The sequence below is a fragment of the Micromesistius poutassou genome (genome assembly GCF_964030765.1).
Source record: "Micromesistius poutassou genome assembly, chromosome: 8".
NCBI lineage: Eukaryota > Metazoa > Chordata > Actinopteri > Gadiformes > Gadidae > Micromesistius > Micromesistius poutassou.
Genome location: NC_140278.1, coordinates 13,287,178 through 13,308,533, shown reverse-complemented (window position 1 = coordinate 13,308,533; position 21,356 = coordinate 13,287,178). Strand labels below are relative to the sequence as shown.

Sequence of the window (21,356 nt, the reverse complement as noted above, 5' to 3'; positions counted from 1 at the left end):
TGAATTTGCCGCACGGTGGCGCAGGAGCACCTTCTTCCAGATGGGACGTTTTAAATAAGTCGCTTTGTTAAGAGTTAAGCAAAAACCTTTGATATGTCAACATTTTAAAAGATACGGTGCAAGAGCAAGAATTATTTCATAAAGAAAAGTACTACTTAAATAAATGTTTACTTTGTTCACTCAAACGCTGATTTTACTCGATGTATTAGGTTGCCATGTTTCATTAAATCCCCTATTTGTTTTATATAATTAAGTGTAGAATTTTATGCGTACTATATTGAAGGTTTATTTTTAGTTATATACTGACATAAATATAATAAATTAACTTCCTAAAGACGTTGCGTATTTTAAGTTGAATAATTGAGCTTCCAATAATATCAGGGATTTTCTAACCTGGCAACCCAGATCACAGCGCTTGACCGGAGCTCCCGCTCCTCCCTGTAGGGGTCCACAGGGTGCGTGAGACTGCTGTCTATATGGCGCACAGACACAAGTTACTCCAGAAAATACGTTAAACATCTGCCTGTCGTGTGCGGAGTGTATCGGGACAACATCCAAAGTAACATGGAGCAGGAACTTGAAGAAATAGACTCGTCGGGGCAATGGCAAAACATTTACAACGTAAGTCGCAGCCACGGAGGGCCTCTCGTGTTTATGTGGCGACCGTTGCTAACGAGTTAGCTTATTTAAGCTAACGATGGGTAGCTCCTTGGCTTCCAAGATATTAGTTTGTTTTATGCTAACGTTTAATCAGATCATGAACACTTTTGAATCTCAGTGAACAGTGACAAGCCACCATGGTGCCCTGTTGACGTGAGGCGCATCTAAGGACGCATGGGTCGCTCGCTACTAGTCGTCAAGTTAGGTCTTCCGGACTTCCGTAGCGACTCGGCTATAAAACGTGCAAGCCCACTTCTCATAGGTTTCCTCCGGCAGATCCCCGTGATGAGGCGGGCTAACACCGGCGTGCACTGATGCTTCCAAGAAACTGTTAAGGCTTACCGAGAAGGCGCACGGTTTTAGAGACACACTTGTCTAGCTGAAGAGTAAAATTAGACTGTATTCTGTGAATGCTTAACTCACACACTAGATGTGTTCTCATTGTATAATGGTAATCATATGGGTTGTTTTCACAGGTATCGAGTGTTTCTTTTCGGATTCTATGTGCTTATGCTTATGTTGTGTTATTTGTACACAATCATATTATGTATGTGAGACATTTGCAGATACTGACAGAGCCACCAGGCAAATTCAAGTCATTACTGCAAGTGTCCGATTTGATGCAATATGTAGGAGGAAGAGTGTCATGTAATGCCATTTCATTAATAACTGACGGAACCGCATCTGACATGTAACGTGCAGAACATGCACAGCAAGCCATTACTTGGAACTAAATCAAAGCTTTCTCGGAATAGTGTCAATTTCCGTGTGCATCATAAGCCCTGTTTATGTTCGCGGAATGAGTGACAACCTTTGGTTTATATTTGATATATAACCAGAAGTCGTTTTTACACTTTTACTAATACAGACCAGAAGTATATTCAATTTTTAAATATGATTTATTGTATTCTCATTATAGCCCAAATAACCTCATATATATATATATATATATATATATTTGTAGCTTTATATGGAGCCTCTCCCCGGCACCATCCGTCATTGCTGTCAGTATTTCTCAGCATAAACCCAAATCTTGTTGATACACCAGTATAATGTATTTATCTCTTTGGTATTCCTGTATTTATAGGAAATCCGCAACCAAGCCAGTAAATACCCCTACAAAGTGGCGAAACTTCCAGCAAATCGAAATTTGAACCGCTACAGAGATGTTAGTCCATGTAAGTGTTACCTCAGCCTAATAGGAATCCCCAAACCTTCATAATGTTATAATCAATTATTATGCTCCATATCTTTCAGATGATCATAGTAGAGTAAAACTTGAAAACTGTGAAAATGACTATATCAACGCAAGCCTCGTCACGGTGGAAGAGGCTCAAAGAGCTTACATTTTATCTCAGGTGAGTGACGTTCCAAACATCACCCTTTTTGGTTGGCCTTGTTGGAAAAGATGTACATCATGTCACAAGCGGAAACATGCTTCTGCTTCTGCATCTGCATGATCTCTGACATATGCCCATAGTGCATGCATAGACATGCAAGTGGTTTTCTGCTGACATACTTGTGTATCACTGCTGTTTTGGGCAGTTGATAGAAGTCTACGTGACTACTCTATGAAGGAGTATTTTGACAATAGATTGGTCATGAAAAAGCATTTTGTTGCCTTTTGGGTTTTAACTACTGTGTTATCGGATGTCCTTCCTTGCTTAATCCATCAGTGTTTACTTCACAGTACTGCACATTATTACTACAGCTTGCAGTGTTGTGCAGTTAACACTGCACATTATGACTGCTTGCAATGTAGTGCTGTGTTAACTAGACAATACTGCAAGCAGTCATAATGTTGTTTAGGTTCCGGTAGGGGGTTATGCCCTGTGGGCTAGTTGAATTCCTTAGTCTTAATGGTGTTTTTGAAAACCAATAACATCTCCTATGTTTTAAGGGTCCATTGAGAAACACTTGTGGCCATTTCTGGTTGATGATCTGGGAACAGTGTTGTAAGGCTGTTATAATGCTCAACCGAGTCATTGAAAAAGGATCGGTGAGTACAATATTGCTCTATTAGACTTGTTCAAGACATGCATCCATAGACTTATAAATAATTATGAAAGAAAACCTGTTTCAAAGTCTGCTCGACGCCCTGTTGCCCCTCTTGTCAGCTCCCTATGAAGCAAATCTAATTGATGTCGACCATGCTCTTCACATGTCGTCAATGTTGTTGAAATGATGTTCACATTCTATTGTTTATCTCCAATCCATGCTTTTCAACAAAAAAGTTTGACAAAAGTAACCTGCATGGGCTTACATGCTTTTCATTTTGATGCAGTAGTAGAATAAGTTATTGTGTAACATGTAGTCAGATGTCCCATTGTTAAATAATTTTTTTTTTTTTTACAGGAAAAGTGTGCGCAGTACTGGCCCACTGCACAAGAGCAACAGATCAGTTTTACAGACACAGGGTTTGTTGTGAGGCTACTTTTAGAAGAGGATCAGTCCTACTTTACAATACGTTTGCTACAGCTACAGAACACAAAGGTAAGTAAATAAAGCCTTACTTAATTCTTGATATTGTGTCCCTTCTACTATTCTACATTTGTTTTTATATTGTTTTTATCATGTTAATTCATATGTAATCTGTGATCCTTGCCTTTTCTAGGTACTGGTATTTTGACCCCCATTGTTCTTAAAGTCCTAAGTCCTAAGTAACAGTTCACTAACAATTGGGTCTACTTGTTTTAATTGGCATCCCAATGCAGACAGGAGAGTCAAGGGAGATATACCACTTCCACTACACCGCTTGGCCTGACTTTGGGGTTCCTGAATCCCCTGCCGCCTTCCTCAACTTCCTCCTCAAGGTGCGCGAGTCCGGCTCGCTAGGCCCAGAACACGGCCCGTCTGTGGTGCATTGCAGTGCTGGGATTGGCCGCTCTGGGACATTTTCCTTGGTGGACACCTGCCTGGTTCTGGTAAGAATTAAGAGGGGTATAATACAATGCAAAGGCTGCAGACATAGAGAGGGAAGCTTTGCTAAATTACATGGTTGAGGACAAAGCACATTTAGCCAGACTAATAAAATATTTTGGCATGCCAATGATTGCCTATGTCAGACGAAGCAAATGGCAGCTGTTTGAGGAAATGTCTTCACGCACCATTTTCACTACTGCTTTTTAAAGGTCATTGAGTGTTTAGGTAGAACAGAAAAAGATAATTTTCACTTTTCCTATTTGCATTAACAAAATAATACCAGCACAGGGCTCCAGACTGCGACCAAATGGTCACATTTTGCAACCAAAATTTTGCCGCTTTTCCACCGCCAGTACCAACTCGACTCGACTCGACTCGCCTCGACTCAACTCGGTTTGGTTGCGTTTCCATCTAAAAAAGTACCTCTTCAATGTGGGCGGGTCGTAGAAAAGAACCTCTCCACCATGGGCGGGTCGTCATTAGGTTTTAATCACGGGAGACGCGATTCCCGGGAAATCTGAATCTGATCAAGACTATTTCCTGATTCCCGGGAAAGGTTATGATGGGAAATAAAATAAAATAAAATAAAAAGCGCAATGACTGCGCGTCTATTGTTGTCATACGGTAACGTTGATAGAGGCGAAACTCGAGCCCTAGGAAAGGAACGACACTGAAACGAAACAGCGAAACGCCGGTCCGTGGACTCCAGCCACGCCGGACACACACAACCATGCCCGTTTACGTCACACAAAAGTACCTACTCCGCTGGCATGGAACCTCGACGGAGGTAGTACTAAAAAAAAGTACCCGGTACTAGGTACCAGGTACTTTTTTTGCCAATGGAAACGCAAATAAGGCGTGGCGAGTCGAGTCGAGTCGAGTAGGTACTGGCGGTGGAAAAGCGGCATTTGAGAGTGCGACTGAATTTTACATCTGGTCGCATATGTACATATGTGCGACCAGTAAATTTGCCCTTTTTTATTTTTTATTTTTACACGTTAAATGGAAGGGGCGTGCCAATGAATCCGGAATCTGTAGCAGGCCAATGAGTGTGAGAAGGATAGGGAATGGCCACTGTAAGTGGCTCATGTGTGGAGGGGGAGGGTCATAGAGATTATCGAGCGCGGGAAACCGGCGCGGGTCTGTGAAAAGGAGAAAGATCTCAACCTGCCGTTCGAACAATGAGCAAGCGAACAATCGATCCATTCTTCCGACCTGCGGCACTTGCGGCAAGTGCCACAGTCTACAGAGTCGGAGGATGATGATTCAGAGCATTATGTGGCTAAAAAGGGCCGAACCCATCATTTTCGGGAAGACTGGTGCTCGTAGAACCTTCTTAGGTCTACCTGTTTCAGCTCTTGCAGTCTCCACCACTGTAAAAATCCCCATTGCGCATGTTCATTCCAAGTTCGCATCCGTATACCAATTGAGGCCAAATTAAACGGCATGTTTGAATTAAGGATATTGTCTCGGTTGTTCTTTATTTTGGGCCGTGGGTACAGCAGGCAAGGTCAGCTCGACTCGCTTCCAATAATTTAAAAAACCTGCAACTTCAAAAAAATATTTTATTTATTTTACAATTCAAAAATTAAGGAAATTATACTGGGAAACAAATAAACCATTAAGCAACAAGTGAACTTAATAAGCGATCTAAATACTTTTAGTTTTCACCTTAAATATGCGACAGATGTAATTAAGACAACCTGGTCTCACAGGAATCCATGAAATGAGTCGGTCTACGTCCCGTTTACAAAAAAAGAATGCCCATAAACTGTTTGAATATTAAGGGCTGCCTAATATTCGTTCGAATATTATATATCTTTTTAATATTCGAATAACGAAGTTCGGAGTCAAAGCCCTACTGTGAATATGTTGGTAGTTTAAATAATCACTTCTGGTGCCATTTTCACACGGGATGCATTTGTCGCGATGCATTCTCAATGGAGAGGCGAGCGGGCATGCGAGGAGGTGCGCGTCCTGTCAAGCTGCAATGCACGACAAGCGGGCGCACTCCCGTGGAACTGTGGCTTCCGTGCTCGTCAAACGCATGCGCGCACGCATGGAAACCGTTGGGATAGATGAGAACTGTTTATCTTTTATTAACTAACCCTTTTTTTTTTCTAACCCCTTTTTTCATTTTAAGGTGTATATGATGCCACCAAAGAGGCATTCCACCATCTAGGGACAGAAACAGGGTGGTTAGAGAAGACAGTCACCATTGGAGCTGATGGTGCAGCTGTCAATTTCGGGCATAAAGGAGGGGTATTAGTCCTCCTAGTAGGCTAGAAATGTGAATATTTGGTTAGCATGTTGATTTACGGTGTGTGCCCCTAAAATTTCTGGTTGCGTCCCTAAAAATTTCAGTTAGGGGCTACAGTGCTCCTAGTGAAAAAAGTTAGTCTGGAGCCCTGCCAGCACCCCGGCGTGAGCATATGTAGCTCATACGGGTTTCCACGAAAAATGGTTTTGTGGAGGGGAACTGCTTCAAAGAAAGAGGCATGCAATAGTGTAGGGCTGTAACCTTGACTATGAATAGTTGAGTCATCGTTCTGAGTCAATCATTTTAGCAATGGAAAGAGCAGGAGAGAGAAAGGTTTCCAAATGAAACACACAAAATAAACATTCCCTCCTTCCCTTAGTCTCGCTGCTGTTGAGCAGTGTTGCATTCACGCACCTGTGGAAGAGCTTAGCTATATGAGATTTACAGGCAAGATGGATTACCTGAAACAATCAACAATATTTGTCAGAAATTGGAAGGGGACTAAAAGTGAAATAGTTTCAAACTGCAGTTTTTAAACAATTACACTCAAATGATAGCTCATAGATCAAGCTTTAGATCTTGTCTGCAGCACATTCTTATAAGCACATATCAATTGCAAGAGGCTACCATAGGCTATTCACCATGTGTAAGAGAAAATATGAATTATGATTGTTATATTACATGTTGGATCCAATGAGTGGTTTCCAACTTAACACTTTGATGCTCCCTTGGCGCTCTAAAACGAGCTGTGCATGTTTAGTCTATATTCACTGTCAGTAATAAAATTATCTTCAAAAGGGGACGAATGGGACCATTCGTTCCCTGCTGAAGATCACCTAATTGCTGCGAGGGGCAGTCCAAGTCTAGTGCTAACAGAAAACTGAAACACTCAAACAAGGGCATTGAAGAGGGGCATAAAGAGAGGCGATCCCATGTCGGTTTCCAGCTGTTCACAATGGTAGACCCACTGTGACTTGGACCACTGTGTCCACCTTTCGCTCCCGGCTTAAGTGCAAAGCTCTTATTATGGGCTTTGTGTGCTTGGGATGTGGACATGGGATAGTCCCACATTGGTTCCATGCTGAAACCCATCATTCTCATCTGTTTACATACTCATCTGTCTACATTTTTAAGTCAAACGCTTCTACATTCTCTTTATCACTGGTATTTTTTGTCACGATTGGATGTGAATACCATGCATGATAAGATAGAATGGGGCTCATACAAACACCATGCTTGAAAACAGATGCAGACGTGTGAAAAGTTCATTTGTTTGCAGAGGCGGTCTGTCATTTTGCGCCTGTAGACCGCTGTCGGAAACCCTGCCTAAATATGGTCTGCATTTTGTAAACTATCAAATGTTTAATTTTATTTGTACTAAAAGAACATTCAAATGTGTTGTGTAGATGGCCAAGAGAGAGGACATCTCCTCCATAGACATTCAGAAGGTCCTGCTGGACATGAGGGAATACCGGATGGGGCTCATCCAAACGCCCGACCAGCTACGCTTCTCCTACATGGCCGTGATCGAGGGAGCCAGGCTCATCCTGAAGGACAACCAGATACAGGTATGCTTTCCCCCTGGGACCTGGTGTCATTCTAAGAATGACACACCTGTGTGGGTTGTGTCAGAAACAGCTAGACTTTTACAGAGGGACGGACCTGGTGTCATTCTGACTATAACCCACCTGTGTTGGGTGTGTCAGATACAGGTAGACTTTACCGAGGTACCTGGTGTCATTCGGAGAGATTACCCACCTCTGTTTGGTGCGTTGCCTTTGAAATATTTGAACAAAGTTGCATTCGTAACGGATGAAGGAAGTCTGCAATTTGCCTAAATGTGTATACTATCACCCCTGAAATGAGCAGTTAATTTGTGCATTGGTGGGAAAAAAGTATGAAAACAAGGTATGACTTCACTCCACCATAATGCCCATATCTCACTAGAGTAAAAGTGAACTGATATTGAAACTAGAAAAGATTGAAACTAAATAATATTTCTTTGGGGAAACATCATTGCACTTTCACTTATTGAAGGCGGCAATTCCCACAGATATATGCTGAGAACCCCTCTATTATGAAAAACTGTTATAATGGTGGCATCTCACAGGTTTTACTGAACAATCCACCACCATGTGATATACTCATTCCATACACACTACCCATTTCTTGTCACAAAGTGTTTTTTACCACAGTAAAGAGATGTGGATTTCTCAAGGATAATTACCATTGAGGGATTACATGTTTTTTAAGTGCTCCATAATTTGAGCTAATATAATCCTACGCCATCATTATTCGAGAGACTAGACATGCTGCCGTCATACCCCCCACTGAACGATGCCTTCATTACCCAACAGATCTTTCTTTGTCATCCTTCACTGTGAGAGCTCGCTGATGGTCTTCCATCGTGCCTTTGTATCATGTCCGCCCCAACAGAGCAAGAGGAAAGAGCCAGAGTTGTTGGCCCCTCCGCCACCACCACCCAGACCCAGCCTGAGGAACAAGCCCAACGGCCAGCCAGGACCCGGGCTGGGGCCAGAGGTCGGCCCGTGGGACGACAGACCAGACGAAGATCGGGCCGGCGCCCTCGCCCACGAGCCCCAGACAGAGGAGAACTCTGGGCCGTAAGTCACACAGAATACATACTTTGTTGTCAAGCTGAGAGGGTGCCCCATGATGAGTTTCCAGGAAAACAATCCTCATCGTCCCTTTTGGCAGGTGGTTTTTCTCTTAAATTTAGCAGGAGACTAATTGCCAACCTCTTGTCTTGAATCTTTCCAGTGTGCGGAAGAGGCACCGTGAAGACCGGATCGCCTGCACAGCACAGAAGGTCCAGCAGATGAAGCAGAGACTGAGCGACTCTGAGAGGAAACGGGACCAGTGGCTCTACTGGCGGCCCATTCTGCTCAACGTGGGGGCCGGCACGGCCCTGGCCGTAGGCCTGCTAGTGTGCTGGTTGTACTCCCAGTGAGAAACTCTTGCTCAGTTCAAACTGACTCTTTATTTTGCACAAGTACCAGGGATTAGGTACTTTTCTTGTTGAAAGTAGAGTTAGACGGTAAGACGTGCATAACCGGGGGTATTTATTTCTTCTGAACACGCAGGAGCGCTAGATCAATTGAGTCTGTGTTTATTTTTCATGCAAGATCTTAACAAGACAAAAAAACTAAAATAGTAACATCTCAGGATCTCGGTGCCAGCACGATGATTTAAAATTCTTTATTTCACCCTTGATGAATGTACTGTATCATAAAAATCAAAAAGGTCAGGTGTCTGATCATTGGATCATCTATCGACATGTTTTACATTTTGCATTTCAAATGGTGTGTATGTGTGTGTGTACATGTGTTGACTTTCCATCCTACCATAGATATATATGTAGGAGACGTGACTCCAAAGACAAGAGGTCAACAAAAAACAGAGCTTTTTCTGGAAAAATTGTTCTCCGTTTCATGCATGCATTTATGCATTTAGAAGTTTGTTCTTCCATTTATGCCTACGGGGCATGCCAGTAAGTCCAGTAACCCTTTCTTTGTTGGATGAGGCGGGTCTGGGTCAGATGCCTCACTGTTTGATATTCTTAAGGGAATGTCAATCTGTTGAGTTTTGCTTTATGTTACATGAGCACACATCGTAGGTTTTAGTTCTCACATGACAAATAGACCTGATTCACCCAGCGGCCATATTGGTTCTAAACATTAGCTGGTTGGGGAAACTGAGTTCCCCCAATAAGGCTGCTGGTGAATAAAGCCAATAGCCAAGCTTGTAAGGTCACTTGCTGCAAACTCCTTTTTGAAACCGGTTTTATTTCTCACATAGCTTTAGCAAGCTTTCAGTTCTATTGTGTTATGTTTTAACCCACTGGTTGGGTTAATTTGTTTTTTCAGGTTGTCCTACTATTGTGCAAGGGAGAAGCAGCATAGATTGTGATTTTGTGGGTTTTAAAATGGCATGTGATGGGAATAGGTAAAAATCTCATAGCTGTGTTCCAACACTTAGAATGTTTTTGTTATTACTTCTCTAACACCAACATTGAAGCTGATAGGAACTGTAACTTAGCAATGTTCTCTTTGAAGGATTGAAACATTTTGATTTGTTAAATGAAGATATGAGCTTATAATTACACCAGCTATGTAATAGATTGACCGGGACCAATACAATACAGAGAAACATGTGTATAGTGCAATCTGCAGATATGGACTGTCTTGCATAAAAATCTAAAGTCAAATGTGATGTTGATGGCGGCAAAATAAAGTTACCGCGTGAGTCTGCATATAGTAGTTTTCCAGTTGATGTACTTTTCAATGTGCCTTGAAGTGAGTCAAATATTTCACATTAGAATTGCAATATGGTCAAACTAAATCCATGTAGAATCATTAGCTGTTGTCATCCAGACTAAAGAGAATTACATGTTTGCACTGAATTGAGCTATTTACTGGAAGTTGATATGTGACAAGTGTAAGTTGTATCAAAGATATTTTCAAACCAAATGTGTTAGTATGTGCTAACCCCTTTGAGATGCATTGATAAATACTTTCTGAAACACTGGATATTTATCCTTATTGGATTGGTTTTTACGGTCTTTATTTAACACAGCTGTTCTCAGCCATAACATTCCATTCAATCTTTTCTTTACCCTCTTACGATTCAGGGGATGGCTTGTGCACTGCTGATGTGCAGCGAGAACATGATGTGAAAGTAAAATATGAATTACTTCTTAAATAAAATATTTGATAACAAAGTCGGGTTGTATGTTTGAAATTCATTGTACACGCCATGGTTGGAAGCAGCAACCGGTTAATTCCGTTCATCCATCAATGAGCTGCATGTCACGGTATTATGTTCTCCGGGACCCAAAGCACTCAGCTAAATTAATATAGGAATGGAAAAGTTGGCTGCAGTCGCTCGGTGAATTCCAGGAAGTCAATCAAGTTTTAAGAAGCAGTCATCTCGCATATTGACAGATTCTTTTCCCCCTTCCCCTGGACTGCACTACATGCAATTACACTGGTATCCCCCCTAGTGTTCCTCCCTTGCCCAAGTCATGGATAAATGAAGGCAAATTAATTAATTAAGCTATATAAGCTTATACATGCACGCTTTTAAAAATGTACACACACACACACACACACACACACACACACACACACACACACACACACACAAACACACAATCATTAACTAAATTATAATAAAGTATATAAATAGCAAAATAGTGTAATAATATAATATTTTATTTTTAGGATATAACAGATATGTCCCATATATTGATCGTTGTGATAAATCGGTCATGATATTCGTAATAATTAATATATAATAAACAAAACACTACAGTACAGTCGGGTGAAAACCATGGGTAAAAACTACACAGAGAGGACCTCTTTTGATTGGTCGCAGTTCGGTGACGACTTTCGAATCGTTTAGATATCCTGCTGACAAAAGGGTAGATTGTTTTGAGAATGTAAACGAAATTCAGATGATAAGCATATCATTCCGTTAAAATTACAGATTGTGTGGTATGACTCTAAAATTAGCTTTCTGTTATATGGTTGACTTAGGAAGTTGAATAAATAACAACAGGCATTATACACGGGCACATTCCCGCTTGCTTTTCCGCCACAGTTTAAACGGAACTTCACAGGATTTGGCCATGTAAAAGTAAAGGACAATACAGCCTGTATATATTCTCCCCTCTATGGTTTACTAAGCTACGCTGTATGTTACTGCTCATTTGTTATAGTTTTGAGATTTGTCACAATGTCTCTGCCTCCAGAGAAAGCTAGCGAACTGAAGAAAACCATTCACGATCATCTGATAAAGGTGAACAAGCGAATCTGACGTTATTAGGTATTTTGTGTCATGTATTGTAAAGTCCGTCTTCTTCCGAGAGTCCCGATACTGAATTGCAAGAGCTTGTAGTCATCTTAAGATGCATTGTGATGTAGTTTACTAATACATAAGTCAATAACCATGGTATAACGTGCTGGGTGCATGGCGATCAGATGGATGTCCATGGGAAGATTCGAAAGGTGCTGTCCGAGTCTCTGAAGGATGACCTGGGCTATGGACCGCATACTTTCTCCGAGGGGGATTTCCTCCAGGCTCTACAGCGCAGGGGGATCATAGACGATGTCATGAGAGACCTGCAGTTCAGTCAGGTGACCCACCAATAGGACAATTTGTTTGTTGTGTACTAGTAGTATCTTACTTGCTTACGAGACCAGAATATGAGATACATGTAGGCTATTTGAGTTGAGGATTAAATAATTATTAAGTAAAATACCTGTTGTCAGATACGTTTAATGCATTCATTGAGAAAGTATTTTAGATAGATAACCTTCAAACACCCCAAACATGTTGGCCCGCTTACTTTGTACTAACTATTATTTGATTTGGTAGAATATACAGCAAGAAACGGAGAGAAGCAGAAAGAAAGATTTTCCCCAGAAGTCTGGTTCTCATGTTGCTGACAAAAACACGGTGCCGTTGAATAGAAGTGAGACAATACACAACAACACCATAGCAAGCATCTCTGGTGTTATTTCTCGACTTCAATAATAAATTACTTTGTTCCTTTTCTTCTTCTTCACCCCCCTTTCAGTGGACATTGACTTGGCCCGGCGATACCTTCATCTCCAGGTTCTCGGTGGCAAGGCCTTTCTGGATCACCTGCAGGAACCAGAACCACTGCCCGGCCAGGTGTGTTCCACCTTTAGGCTCTACCTGCACTTCCGCAATCAGAGGTTCCAGTCGAAGCCGGTTCCTTGTGCCTGCGAGCCTGACCTGCAAGAGGGTTTCCTGTTGGAGGTCCACAGAGACGGAACCGGTGCGTGACTTCAGTTGGACTTCATTGAGATTGAATAATTATTGAGGGCAATGTAGTCAATCCACAATGTGTTTTTCCCTTTTCATATTTTGTATTTTAGGGGAAGGTAGCAGAATGGCAGATTGCACCACTATGCTGTCCATTTGTGACCCAGTACACTTGGTTCTGATAAAGATGGACACCTCCAATGAAACCACTCTGGTCTCCTCCTACTTCCTTGATTGGAGGAGTGTGCTCAGTGCTCCCAGTGGGAGGACCTGCTTCAGTGTGGAGCTACTGGGAGTGGGTGAGTGGGTGAACTGGAATGTACACTTAATAAGCTGAATGTTGCCAACATTCTTTTATTGTAATCATCGATCATGAGAAGGAAATCTATTGCCATGATAGCACTGCAGCGGGGCCATTAGCTGTCATCCTGGCTGGGGTCGGCTTGTAAGACCAGCCAGCTAGTAAGACTAACCGACCCCAGCAGATCAAATGATATAGATCAAAAAATATAATATAATATGCAAAATTCATATTTGCCAAATTCAATATAAATTCCATGTGTGTGTGTGTGTGTGTGAGAGAGCAGGAAGTGAGAGTAAAGTACCAGCCGGTGTTCTGACCATCAGTCTTGAGCTCTACCCTCCACTGATGGAGACTCTCAACATGGACATCATCACCACACAGGTCAGCAGGAGTTCCATCACCTGTCCATCTGAGTTGTTTGGTCTCCTAATCTTTCTCTATTCTCATACTCTGTAATGAAATGGCTTCAATTTTGAATGTATCACTCAAGATAGATCTTAGCTAAGCTATTGACCTACTTAAAACCTGGTGGAAATATTTGTTGGTTGTAATCAGTACATGTTGTATTTTCTTTTACAACTTACTTGGGACATATACATTTTTAGAAATAGTGTGTATTTTCTATGCAGAGTTAAAAGCAAGGTGGAGTGTTGCTGTTTAAGTTGTTTTACCCCTCATTTATAGCCCCTGTCATGACCATCTGACTTGTAACTCTTGTAACTCTTGTAACTGACTTGACTCTTGTCCAGCAATCGCTGGAGCGCCAAAGGACTGCGGAGAAGGAGAGGCTGTTCCTGGTCTATGCCAAGCAGTGGTGGAGGGAGTTTCTAGAGATCCGCTCTTCACACCAGTCCAAACTGGTCAAGATCTTCGCACAGGTGTGTGTGTGTGCACTTGTGAACTCGTATTTGCATACAAGAGATGTATTCCCAAACATGTCTCTGAGGGCCTTCCCTCTGATGCTCTTACTAGTCTGTTTGTTTAAGGGTGAGGCTTTTGGCTTTTCCTCTTTCTAGTATTTATTTTCTTTCACCATAGAGGTGATGTGATTTCAAAGCTGCAATGCAGGTTTTCGCTAGCCTCAAACGCACCTCTCATCCTGTGTGTGTGTGTGTGTGTGTGTGTGTGTGTGTGTGTGTGTGTGTGTGTGTGTGTGTGTGTGTGTGTGTGTGTGTGTGTGTGTGTGTGTGTGTGTGTGTGTGTGTGTGTGTGTGTCTTTAGGACGAGAACGGTGTCAACCGGCCGGTGTGCTCCTATGTGCGCGTGCTGCGGGCCGGCCGGCTGCTGGAGAGCCCTCGCCAGGCGGCACGCTTCGTCAGCCTTCTGGCAGACGAGAAGGCCCCCCTGGTGGGCGGGGGGGTGAAGCAGGAGCAGTGGTGCTCACTGCTGGCCTTCGTGTGTAGAGGCAAGGTAGGAGAGACCTGAACAAACAGACCCTCGGATTTGTTTATCTTTCTGCCCGCCTTGGTTTGTAAGTAGCCCTTGTGTAGAAGGCGTTTAGGGAATTGTGGGCAAAGCTAAAGTCAAAATTAACCGCAGTGAAAAAATGCACACAAATATGGACATCGAAGTTATGACGTGAGAGACCCTACACGTAATGATAGATTAAGATATATTTAACAGTTTTGTATGGAAGGAAAAGATTTTGCCAACACAGCACACCAGACACTAACTGATTCCATTCCACAACCACCCAGTCCTGATTTTCAAAACCGGAAATCTCGACAATATCTCGCAATCAAAACCGTGACTTTAGTGTAAACAAACGTGGATGACGACGGTCAGGAAGAACTAGCTTAGCTTTTGCAATTGTTTTTTCTGAAAACAGAGAGGGCCCGAAAAAAACACTTTTTACATACCCCACACACCACAGGATAATCTGTAGAACCATCAAGAAAAATCTGGATGTTGCTGACCCGAGTCGGGAGGGGGAAGCTGGCAGCTGGCACAATATCGGGCGAATCATCCTGTAGTGGGTACCCAGCATTGCCTGGATATGAATGGCTGTTCGTGTGGGAGGGCTCTAGCCTGGGAAAGGGAAAAGGTTTTCCACTGCATAGCCTACCCCGCAAATTATAAATTCTTGCTTTATTTTGACCTTATGATCGGACATATTTCATTTGGAATGTGTGAGGACTTATTGCTTTCCCTGGCTACTAAATATGGAAATATCGAATATAGTTGGACCACTGTATGAATTACATTCAGCGAAAGCCTTGCACATACCTCAACACACTAATGCATTTCCATGTCGTGGGCCAGATGTAGACCAGATCTAGACCACCACAGACCTGTGCTGAGCTGCAATGCTGATGCGTACAGAAACGCTGCCACCCAGCTGTGATCTTTGAGATTCATTCCAGGGAAAATTAATTTAGCTATGTCACTCCCCCGGCCCCCACCCTCTCTCCATATTAGCCCTTTCTGTGAAGCATCTATCATTCCCTCTTCCCCGTAATCCTGGCTGGCCAGCATCACACACAGCATCTCACACACGCACACACACGCGCACACACACGCAGTCTTTGTACCTCCACTCCAATCTCTCTCTCACACTCACTCACTCACTCACTCACCCACACACACACACACAATACAACATACAGATATGAAATGAGGGCTTTTATTATTACAAGCGGTTTCCAACCTATCCGCATCAGTCTGTCTCGCGCATGTGATCAAGGCTTACAGGACAGGGAGGACTGCTTGTGTGTGGGTGATGTACACAATGGTAGAGTCGGAGGGACTCCACAAGGATGACGCAGTGACTCAGGTTCTGTCACACGGAAGAAGTGGATCGTGAGAGATGGGATTTCTCCCTCTTAGCTGTGTTTCTGACTTGTCAAAAATATATTTTGATAATGGATAGGTTTATTAAATTGCATTTGATTATGAAAACAAGGGTCTTTTTTGTTAAATCTATAATATGTATGTATATATGTATATGTGTATATATATATATGTATGTATACACACACAGGTGTACAACCTTGCCACCTCCAGTGCAGAAGGAAAGTCCCCTGGTAACATATGATGTGTGTGTGTTCCCTCCAGGGGGACTGTGAAGACCATGCCACTCTGCTGTGCAGCCTGCTGCTGGGCTTCGGTCTGGATGCATACGTGTGTGTGGGCACCAGGGCCAAGGGAGGCCCCCACACCTGGGTCCTGACCCGTGGGACTGACGGAAGCATCACCTTCTGGGAGAGCCTCACCGCACACAGGTGAGAGAGAGAGAGACACACACACACACACACACACTTCTCTGCTCTGTCTCCATCTCTTTTCATCCTTCCATCTACTCTTGTGCATGTGTGCTTGTGCGTGTGTGCGACGGAGGGCCTCACCAGACATGTGTCCTTTGCGTGTCAGATACCTGCACCAGGCTATAGACCCAGACGCCCCGCCCCTGGCCCCCCAGCCCAAGCCCTCATCCCCCTACCGCACGGTGGGCTGCGTCTTCAACCACCAGATCTTCCTGGCCAACTGCCAGCCCACGGACGCCGTGCCGCACTGCGTCTTTGACTTTCAGGTGTGTTGATGATGATGTGTTCCCTGTTCCCCACGGCCCTGACCCTACAGAAGTCCATAAAACTGCATGGATGCGTATACAATTTGAATGGCTGTGACGTTTGATTCAGGCAGACTCTCTAAGAACAACAAGAACATTTAACCAAAAAGTGTTAAGTTATTCAGTTTGAAGTATGAACAAGAATGCCTCACAACACTGTGTGTGTGGCCAAATGTGTAAAGGTAACGTGGTGGGCTCTCTCTATGGCTCCATGGTGACAGAATCCATCGCGGTGGAAGGCAATGAGCGAGGAGGCCCTGAGGTCGGTGTGTGCTCCGGGTTCCACCACCTCCCTGCCTCCCGTCCCTCCCCTCTGCGCCTCCTCCCTGGAGCCCGCCGCCGCTAGCAACCAACTGGAGCTGGAGATGCGCTTCCTGGTGGCGGAGCACCGCAAGGTGACGTCCTGTTACCTGAACTTAATGTGGTGAATCTTTCAGGAGATGATGGACCTTCTTCCGCCAATGATCTATTGATTCGCTGTTTAAGAAAATGGAATGGTTTAAAATAAGAGCCAGGCGTAAGTGCTCGGCAAGAAAACAATTGGGAGGTGAAATGGGCAGCTACCATAGGAATTATATTTATTGGTCAATTTAAATCCTTACTGTTGTGAGTGCCTGATTACTGAAACAAAGACTACAATAAAAGGATATAAGGATAGAAAATGGGATGATATAAGTCAACTTCTTTATCACCTTAGTTCGGGATGTATCGATAAGTAGATTAGTCCCATTTAGCGGCTCCTGACTGGTTTAAACTGAGTGTCATGTGACATTTTGGGGGGTGGTCATGTCATCTGCCCAGGACCTTGAAGTGGCCACGGTGTGGGACGACCACTTGTCCTACCTGCTGTCCTCAGCGCTGGCCGCCTACGAGATGGAGCGCTGCACCGGAGTCTCCTGCGGTAACGAGGAGTTCCAGGACGCGGTGAGGCGGGCGGTGCCCGACGGACACACCTTCAAGGGATTCCCCATCCACTTCCTGCACCGCAACGCACGCCGCGCCTTCGCCACCTGCCTCAGGTGAGCGGGAGGGGCCACTCGGCTCAGTATGGAAGTGGGAAATTGTTTCCTTACAGGCTCCACAGGGAAGATGTGGCTGTGGTCGAGAAGGAGAGCAGAAAAGAGTGGATTACACAGCCTAAAGTCGTCACGCCCCCCCTCTACTCCCTTCCTCCCTCCCTGAGTTCCTCTGCTTCAGTCAAGCACATTGACAGGCTTTGTGATTGACAGGCAGTATCAATTCATGCTTGGGCAGGAATGAGCCAAGAGCAGTCTAAAACCTATATTGGCTCCTAGTTGCACCATCAACTAGAAATAGATATTCTCAGAGAGCATTTCCCTCACCAACACATTTCTAATAAACTAAACTCGAGTCATAGCTCTCAAATCTTGCGTACAGCACCTTTTAATGTACTTGTCTGACAGGGTTATGGAAAGGGCACATAAATTGCTGACTTTGCAAAAACAACGATGATGTTGTAATGTCAATGTGCAGCACCAGTAGAGACATTGGAGTGTGAATCAAGCTGACAGTGAAGTAATTTAAAACTGAAGCAGAAGTGTTGCCAGAGTGATGCAACGGTTCCGAGAAAGGTCAGGTATTTGCTCATGATGTCACCATTCGCACACTCTTCTGAGCATCTTGCATCGCCATTTCAACCTGTAGGCATTTTTACACTGCCAATCTGGTTCAGTCGCGGCTTGCCACACCCAGCAATTTCACTGCCTTGCCTGTGTAAAACCGAGGGGGTAGAATCCCCCGTCGTCACGGAGCAGGTTTTGTTTTTGTTTGTTTTTTATGATTCAAGAGACTTGCATGTAAGAATGAGAATACATCTGAGTGTAGGCTACAAACGCGATTAACTATTTACAAGTGCAAAAACGCCAACATATTCTGACCACTTTTTTTATCCCAACAAAAGCCTCGTAAGGAAAGTTCCTCTGCGTCTTTCTTGTAGATCGCACCATCTTTCCTTGTCTTCGTTTAATGTGACTAAATCACCTTCTCTCACATGATCAGCAGCTTGCGGATTTCACTGTCTCTCCAGTTAGAACTACTCATGTTGATATCGCTGCATTGTCTCTCTCTGTCCCGCCTCTGGAACCGCGGAGCCGTCGCATTTACATCAGAATGAAACCGCCAATGTCCGGGAGGGTAAATTGGGGTGCTAGCTCAAGCAGGCGATTTACCGCGGCAGTGTAAACACGCGTACCATGCCGGGAAAAAGGCGTGCCTAAGACGGGCATATTTGGCAGTGTAAAAACCTTTTGTGTGGAATGGTGTTTTCCCTTTTTATAGGCTTGCATTTTTATGTTGTATTGGAAGTAGTGTGTTATATTTATATTTATCTTCTTCAGCATTGTGCTTTTATATTTATATATTAAAATGTACAATGTCATGATTTAGAGAATATATATATATATATATATATATATATAATTAGTCATGTGTAAAAGAGCACCACCTATTGGTGAACGTCGAGACTTCATTATGCTCATTTCACTCCCATTTTGTGTGCAGTGCAGATTTTTTCAAATAACACAGAATAAATCATGATATTGTACATTGTGAATAATGTTACCCCTTGCATCATCACATTAATTTCAACGCTATGTTTCGTCCCGGTGTGTTTTCATCCACACAGGTCCCAGTTCTGTGAGGAGATAGTGAGTTGCCGTGGCGACCATGTGAGGCTTGCGGTGCGCGTGCGAGTGTATGCCTACCCTGAGAATGCATGCGCGGTCTGGATCATGTTCGCCTGTAAATACCGCTGTGTACTCTGACCGATGTGGACTGTGGAATTCCCTCTCTCTGCTCTGCAGAAACACTGTCCACATCTAAAGAGAACATATTGCTTTCTACAATGTTTTTAGATTATATTTATATATTTATATTTTTTTAAATAAATAGATCCTTGCCAAAACTGATGAAATGCAGTTTGACTCGTGCTTTCAGATATGCAATCCTAAAGATCACGCATCGTTGCAGTTTCCAAAATGAAAACCCCTTCTGTTGCTGTCATTGCATTCCGCTTTTCTTCCTAAATGGTTTAGGACATTGGCCTTAAATGTTTTCAGTAATGGCACACGTAATGCGTCTACTGGTTCATTTTGCCGCTACTGTGTGGATTCATAGTTGAGTGGTTTATAACCGGAGAGCACAGACAAAAAATCTGCTGCAACAATGTCGTTAGACAAATAAAAAACGATCCTGGGAAGCTCGATATTTCCCTATGCCGAGGCCAAAATATTTTAAAGTGGCACGGGACAGCAAGTGCACAGTGGCTTCGCACTCATTGGCTGAAGTGCCCCTCTGGCCAAGAATAAGTGTAAAAGTTTTGTCTGTCAATACCGTTATTTATGTAAATGTGATTAATGATATCATTATTAGATCAAGTGCCCTTAGAAGAAGTGCCCTTTCACTTGACACTTGCATCCAGGAGTTGATGGAACAAATACAGATGTTGAGGAAGGGTGAGTCTTAAGTATCATCCCAGAGTGACTAATATAATTGCTAATGTGGTAAATGTTTATGCTCTGCAGTAAAACATTGTACTTATCCGAAAAAATCAAAATCAAATCAGATTATTAAATGCCTGCACTAAAACTATGACATTACTACTACTTTACTATGACATAGGATTATTTAAAAAATCAAATACAATTGTAGGTGCAAAAAATGATATTATCCTTGGGTGTGTCTAGTGTCTAATTCTATTATCCACCCCAAACCTGCATTAGTTTGGGGTGTTTTGGTGCCAAACCATGAAAGCTATTTTCCATAGGAAATGAATAGGAACTTTCACTGACTGAAAGCATGTTAGGAACCTTTGATGGTTGTCCGCCAAGACTGACTGAAAGCACGGCAGGAACCGCTGATGAACCCGAAATGAATATGTGAATATCTGTCGAATATCCAACAACAAACTTCACCACGGTCTACTTTACATGTATTTTACCGCAGAACGAGTCCACTGGTTTTGCTTATTGCAGAGCTTGAGTGCAGGGTTGTTTATACCAATTTTTTGTTTTAACTGGGGAATGAGGTGACCTTACTTGACCCTGACTCTAACCTCATTGTATAACGTTACACTTGGTGCTAGGCTGCACTTTTCCAACACCACTTGGATGCACTATACTATCATAGTCTTCTGGTCCAATATGAGCCTACTTTGACGTACTATACTAGACTAATCTGGTCCAACAGCACTTTGACATCTAATATGATGCTGTGATGTCTAAGCTTGTGCTCTGTTGATCCAACAGAGCGTTTATAGGTTGTGCCTATAAACATTAACAAATTTGGATCTTTTGAGAAAAAGGATAAGGTAAGTAGACAAATCACAGTGCAAGGCTTGTGTTGTGATTTGAGTATTGGCAGTGTGTCCTACACTACATCAATTGTTTGTTGGGTTTACAATCACCACCTACTGTGCAATGCAGAATTTGATTTACTTCTGAGGTCCTTTCGTACTAGCCACTGTCAAACTGGTATCGGAGTGTACCACACTATTTCTCAATGACTTGTTTGGTTCACAAACATCACAAGTGTCTTCTTGCCAAGACAGCCTTCTGGCACAGTTAAAGGTCTCTTAAAGTCCAACCATGAGGACTCAATGGAACTCTTTCTGCAGACCAGGGCTTTGTGCAGACACTTGCCTTACTGCCATCAGGACTCCACAAAGATTCACTTGACCTGCCATGTCTACAGGAGACTTTATTCACAGAGAGCCCCCTCAACAGACACGTTTGCCTGAAGTGCTAAAATCTCTAGGGTTAAAGCCTTGAATACCAGAACAAGTTAAAGTTCTACCCGGACTGAAAGGATTT

At 43.2% G+C, this 21,356-nt stretch overlaps 2 protein-coding genes across 2 annotated transcripts; both read left to right on the top strand.

Annotated features, from left to right (window-relative positions):
- The first annotated feature begins 456 nt into the window (after positions 1 to 456).
- Positions 457 to 10,487, top strand: LOC311351602 (tyrosine-protein phosphatase non-receptor type 2-like). Its single transcript, XM_084471778.1, has 9 exons — positions 457 to 621; positions 1,748 to 1,838; positions 1,918 to 2,018; positions 2,561 to 2,659; positions 3,016 to 3,153; positions 3,375 to 3,584; positions 7,249 to 7,410; positions 8,279 to 8,466; positions 8,624 to 10,487. The coding sequence occupies exons 1-9, from the start codon at positions 565 to 567 to the stop codon at positions 8,811 to 8,813; spliced, it is 1,236 nt and encodes a 411-aa protein (XP_084327904.1). The 5' UTR covers positions 457 to 564; the 3' UTR covers positions 8,814 to 10,487.
- Positions 10,488 to 11,844: 1,357 nt separating this feature from the next.
- LOC311351777 (centrosomal protein of 76 kDa-like) lies at positions 11,845 to 19,420 on the top strand (the record flags this gene model as incomplete). The annotated part of the gene is made up of 12 exons (XM_084471920.1): positions 11,845 to 12,000; positions 12,242 to 12,338; positions 12,444 to 12,668; positions 12,769 to 12,954; positions 13,243 to 13,340; positions 13,709 to 13,837; positions 14,181 to 14,369; positions 16,014 to 16,180; positions 16,329 to 16,488; positions 16,749 to 16,922; positions 17,329 to 17,546; positions 19,172 to 19,420. The coding sequence occupies 12 exons, from the start codon at positions 11,845 to 11,847 to the stop codon at positions 19,308 to 19,310; spliced, it is 1,938 nt and encodes a 645-aa protein (XP_084328046.1). The 3' UTR covers positions 19,311 to 19,420.
- Between the last annotated feature and the right edge of the window lie 1,936 nt (positions 19,421 to 21,356).